This window comes from Etheostoma spectabile, chromosome 4 (genome assembly GCF_008692095.1).
Source record: "Etheostoma spectabile isolate EspeVRDwgs_2016 chromosome 4, UIUC_Espe_1.0, whole genome shotgun sequence".
Taxonomy (NCBI): Eukaryota; Metazoa; Chordata; class Actinopteri; order Perciformes; family Percidae; genus Etheostoma; species Etheostoma spectabile.
Window position 1 is genome coordinate 676,854 of NC_045736.1, and position 5,332 is coordinate 682,185.

General features: G+C 37.4%; 1 protein-coding gene across 1 annotated transcript in view; it reads right to left on the reverse strand.

Moving 5' to 3' along the window:
• The window catches only part of lrch1 (leucine-rich repeats and calponin homology (CH) domain containing 1), a gene marked incomplete in the record, with an annotated part of 222,442 nt that extends 219,382 nt beyond the window's left edge, over positions 1 to 3,060 (reverse strand). Inside the window, 1 exon segment of the mRNA XM_032512767.1 lies at positions 2,370 to 3,060. Within this exon segment, the coding sequence (XP_032368658.1) occupies positions 2,370 to 2,592 (223 nt within the window).
• Positions 3,061 to 5,332: the final 2,272 nt, after the last annotated feature.

The window sequence follows — 5,332 nt, forward strand, 5'->3', positions numbered from 1 at the left end:
ACACACACACACACACACACATATGTATATATACAGTAGATATAAAAAGTCTACACACCCCTTTTATAATGCCAGGTTTTTGTAATGTAAAAAAATGAGAAAGATAAATCATGTCAGAACTTTTTCCACCTTTAATGTGAACAATTCAATTGGAAAAAAAACTGAAATCATTGAGGGGGGAAAATAAAAAAAATAAAAACATAATAACCCTTAAACTAATACTTTTGATTTTATTACAGCACTCAGTCTTTTTGGGTAGGAGTCTATTAGCACGGCACATCTTTACGTGGCAATATTTGCCCATTTTTCTTTCCAAAAGTGCTCCAAATGTGTCATATAGCTAGGACATCTCCTGTGCACTGCTCTTTTAAGATCACCCCACAGATGTTCAATGGGATTCAGGTCTGGACTCTGGCTGGGCCAGTCCAAAACCTTCATCTTCTTTTGGTGAAGCCATGCTTTTGTGGATTTGGATGTGTGCTTTGGGTCGTTGTCATGGTGAAAGGCGAACTTCCTCTTCATCTTTCTAACAGAAGCCAGAAGGTTTTGTGCCAAAATTGCCTGGTACTTGGAACTGTTAATATAATAATTCCCTCCACTCTGACCAAGGCCCTGGTTCCATCTAAAGAAAAACAGCCCCAAAGCATGATGCTGCCACCACCATGCTTCCCTGTGGGTACGGTGTCCTGTGGGTCATGTGCAGTGTTGCTTTTACGCCAAACGTACCTTTTGGAATTATGGCCAAAAAGTTTAACTTTGGTTTCATCAAACCATAACACATTGTCCCACATCCTTTTGGGAGACTTCAGCCAGGCTGTCCGTAAAGGCTTCCGTCTTGTCCCCCTACCCCAAAGCCCATTCACGTGAAGAATATGGGAGATTGCGGTCATATGTAGCACACAGCCAGTACTTGCCAGAAAGTTCCGCAGCTCCTTTAATGTAGCTGTATGCCTCTTGGAAGCCTCCCTGAGCAGTTTTCTTCTTGTCTTTTCATCAATTTTGGAGGGACGTCCAGTTCTTGCTAATGTCCTAGTTGTGCCATTATTTTCTCCACTTGATGATGACTGTCTTTATTATGTTGCATTACACATTTAATACTTTTGAAATTATTTTGTACCCTTCTCCTGACTGATATCTTTCAACATTGAGAGCCCTCTGCCACATCCCCAGTTATAAGAGGGTTATGCAACTAGGTTATTGTACGTTTTTATTTTTTATTTTTCAACCTCGAAGATTTCAGTTTGTTTTTCATTTGAATCGTTCACATTATAGGTCACATTAAAAGTGGAAAAAGTTCTGACATGATTTAACTTTGTCTATTTTTTTACATCACAAAAACCTGGCATTTTCACAGGGATGTGTAAACTTTTTATATCCACAAAATAAATACAGTAGATTTTATATATATCACATCAATCTGGTGCAATGAGCCACCACTAATATTCCAAAGATTACTTTCTTATCAACAACATCCTAATTCTTGGTAATTGCCATATACGCAAATCCAAGTATATGAAAGTGAAAGCCTCTTCACCACGAATTTCTTTGGTAATGGTGTATATCAATTAGGAAGATGAATGACACACAAAAAATAACTATATTTTTCTAGTATTTATTTTTCTAATCTTATTTAAATATTTGGTTTCATGCGTTTACATTATGTTATTATGTTTTATAATACTGTGAAGAAGTATAAGCCATATTGTTTGAATATGATTTTATTTATTATTTTAAACACCAATAATACTCAAATGAAATCCAGCGGATGCATCCTGTCCAGGTTGATGCATTTACCTCATTTACATCCACGCAAACTATAACACGAATGAGCCACTACAGCCTTCGACCCTGTCACCCTGTCAACACCGCCAGGGTCACAGGTTCAATTCCCACTGTGACTCAATGGGAAAACACGCTCTTCTGATTCTTTATAAACGATTAACGGAAATGCCAGCACTATTGACCAGTTCAATTTTTTGATTTTGTTTTAAAGTTTTTTTTATAATTTTTTTTTTTATTGACAAAGTGCAGTATCTGGTGACCAGTTCACTTTTTAATTTTTCTTTTTAAATAATTTTATTTTAACCGACAAAGTGCAGTATATTGACCAGTTTACAGCTGTAAACAAGCAATTTAAATGACACTGTCTGACAGGAAGCTAACAATGGGCCATGTTGTTGCCTAGCAATGGAATTCCATTTAAAAGGTCTATACTACCTATGCAATTTCATTTCGATGGTCTATACATAAAGTAAAACGCTCAGTGACGAAAAAACAACGCTGCTGTAACACGTTACTGAGAGTCGTTACCGGCCAGCACCGGTGTGTTATAGTTTTTTAACCCCGGACAAGTTGCTAGAGATGCGTACCTGCTTCCACCGTGTCCGTCAGGTCGTGGTTGGCGGCTGTCCGGGGAAACTCCTTCAGTTTGCGCGAGCTGAGGTTGAGCGCGCCGCTGGCCGCCGCCTCCTCCAGCGCCCGCTCCAGACCCCGGTTGGGAGGCAGGTTTGCGCCGCCGATGTGAGTCTGCGACTGGGAGGAACTGAGCTGGGAAAGAGCAGGGCGAACCGACTCCGGTCCCAACGTCGCCATTATGTCCCCCTCTCCGCGGTTTTCCGGGTGTGTGTCGGTTATATCCGAGAAATAGAGAGCGCGTGCACAGCTAGCTAACGTTCAGGCAAACAGCGGGGCACCGACTTCTTCAGGCCTGCTGTTCCGTGCTGTTCCGCGCTGTTTCGTGCTGTTCCGTGCTGTGCCGCGAGTTCAGTTTCCTCCTCGTTTGTGGCCGCCGCGTCCGCCTCCCTGTCTGCGCGTTACGTGAAGCGTCATGGATCAAACAGCGGTGCGATATCCGTTCGTAACTTTCAAAATAAAACATCTTCAAGTGTAGGCCAACTACAATTAAAGACCATGTTTTAAACTGTTCCAAATTGAAATTGACAAATATTTTGGGTCTCTTAAATCAGTAACAAATAAGAAAGCTATAACTCATTTATTCCTCTCGCAGTTAAGCTCATTAATAAGCAGCGATGAACGTATGACTATGAATACTTCAATGTATATCTGTGACTGTGATTTTTGAATGGATAAATTAATTATTTTATTTTTTTACTAAGATGTAGTAGTAGATGTAGGATGGAGTGGTTGTAAGGCATGTATAGGTAGGAAGGATGGCTTTTTATTATTTCTTATTTTTCTTATTTTAATATTAGTATTATTTAGTATAGAAAATGGTAAATTGTACTCTGCAATTTGCACAGCTCTTTGAGTAGCCCATATGTTTATTGTACATTTGTCTTTTAATTGTTTTACCCTGTGCTTGTTGTTGTGTGTCTGTAACGCTTGGAGCAATGTTACTCAGTGTCCAAAACAAATTTCTCTTTAGGGAGACTAAAGATACTTTGACTTTGACTAACTATATCTGATATATACTCCAATCTATTTAATTAAGAACATCTGTTGTTAACATCATTAACGAGGTTCGTAAGTCTGTCACATTTTGTTTATATATTTATTTTTTATTATTTGCTTACTCTTCATGGATTGGTTTATATTGTACCTATCACTGTTTTACTATTTTTTTTCTCTATAACCTTATGTTATGAGCTGTGATGACTGAATGTTTGTAAAGTTATTTCTAATTCTTATTTGTAGTTATTTCTAAACTACGTTGTTTGTGCTTTACAACACAAACTGAACTCTCTGTGATGAACATTATCATAAAGAAACGTTGACTCAATTTTTTTTTTGACGCTGCTTTGTTTTGACATTTCTTATTTAGTAATTACAAGAAAGACGTGTGCAGACTCGTAAATTTATGAGTATATTTACGTGCAGACTTTCTTCTCACATTATGAAGAAAAATCTCAGTTCTCCAGTCACAATAGCTATAAAGACTATAGCCATGTTAACTTATTTTTTAGTAATCTAATTACAGGTTATCTCTCATATCTGCACAATAACAACTGCATGTGTAAACATACTGATGTTGTGATGGATTTACTGTTCAAGGAACTAAACAAACATATGACAAACAGGTTTATAATACTCTTGCAACTCTCGATGGGTTGATGATAGAAAACTGTGAATAACAATGATAGCTGTAAATTCAGCTTAAAAATCATGACATTTATTAGAAAAATGCTGCAGACGGGTTTATGTTGATGTACAGCATGAAAAATCTTTGTCATATTTGAGTCTTATTACAGTGAAATGTTAGACATAAACTCGCAAAATTAACATAAGTTGTAGAAATAAAAATAATAATGTAAAAATAATTAATTTGGGTCTTTTCTTCAACGCGTTAAAGAAGGGCTGTTTCTAATATTCTATTCATTTCATTAACCCTCGTGTTACACACCGCTCTTTGGCAAGTACAAATCTCTACTTTCATTAATTTTGGGGTGTCTTATTCAATTTTATAACATTTGAAAACAAATTGAAGTGGTTTTGAAATAGTATTAAGTAAAAGTTGACATATTCGAGTCTGTGATTATCCATCAACACACATTCCTTTAATTTTAGTCTAAATAATTCCTAATTTCTGCTTTTCTAACTCGTACAATTTCCTATAAATTAGGTTTATTGACCATAAATTCCAAAAATAACGTCAGAAAAGTGACGAACATTGAAAAAAAGCGTCAAAAGTGTTTAAGTGCAAGAAAGAGTTAAAAACATTGATACAAAGCGTCAACAAAGTGTTGATTTTTCAATTCTGACGGGAAGACAACAGAAGGGTTAAAATGACTGCCTTATTTGTTTTATTCTGAAGCCAGGTCTTCTGCGTTTCCGGTTTCACTCTGCATTTCTCTGAGTTCAGATGATGCAGCTCACTCATTGCGGCTGCGCACTGGGCCATGTAGCTGTGAAACAGTGGTGTTAAAACACAACAACAGCGGCATCTGCTGTTCAGAGGAAGAGTTCAGTTTCACAGAAGCTACACAACACAAAGTAGATCCATCTTACCCAGTGCTGTAATGTAACAAAGTATTACTTTCGAGTACTTAATACAAGTCTAATCTTACCTGAGTGCTTTTTAAAAACTTTTATTTATCCAGGTAAGTTGATTGAGAACAATTTCTCATTTGCACTGAGCAGTGGAGGGACAAGCACTCCACTTTCACTTTCCCCATCCAGATTTTATCCGGTGCCATCCAAGGTCTCTTCTCTAACCTATAGGCCACCACTGCCCTGATTTCTACCACCTTCTACCACCTAACTAGTAACTAAAGTAACTAGTAACTAAGGCCGTCAGATGAATGTAGAAGAGTAACTAAAGTAACTAGTAACTAAAGAAACTACTAACTAAAGCTGTCAGATGAATGTAGCGGAG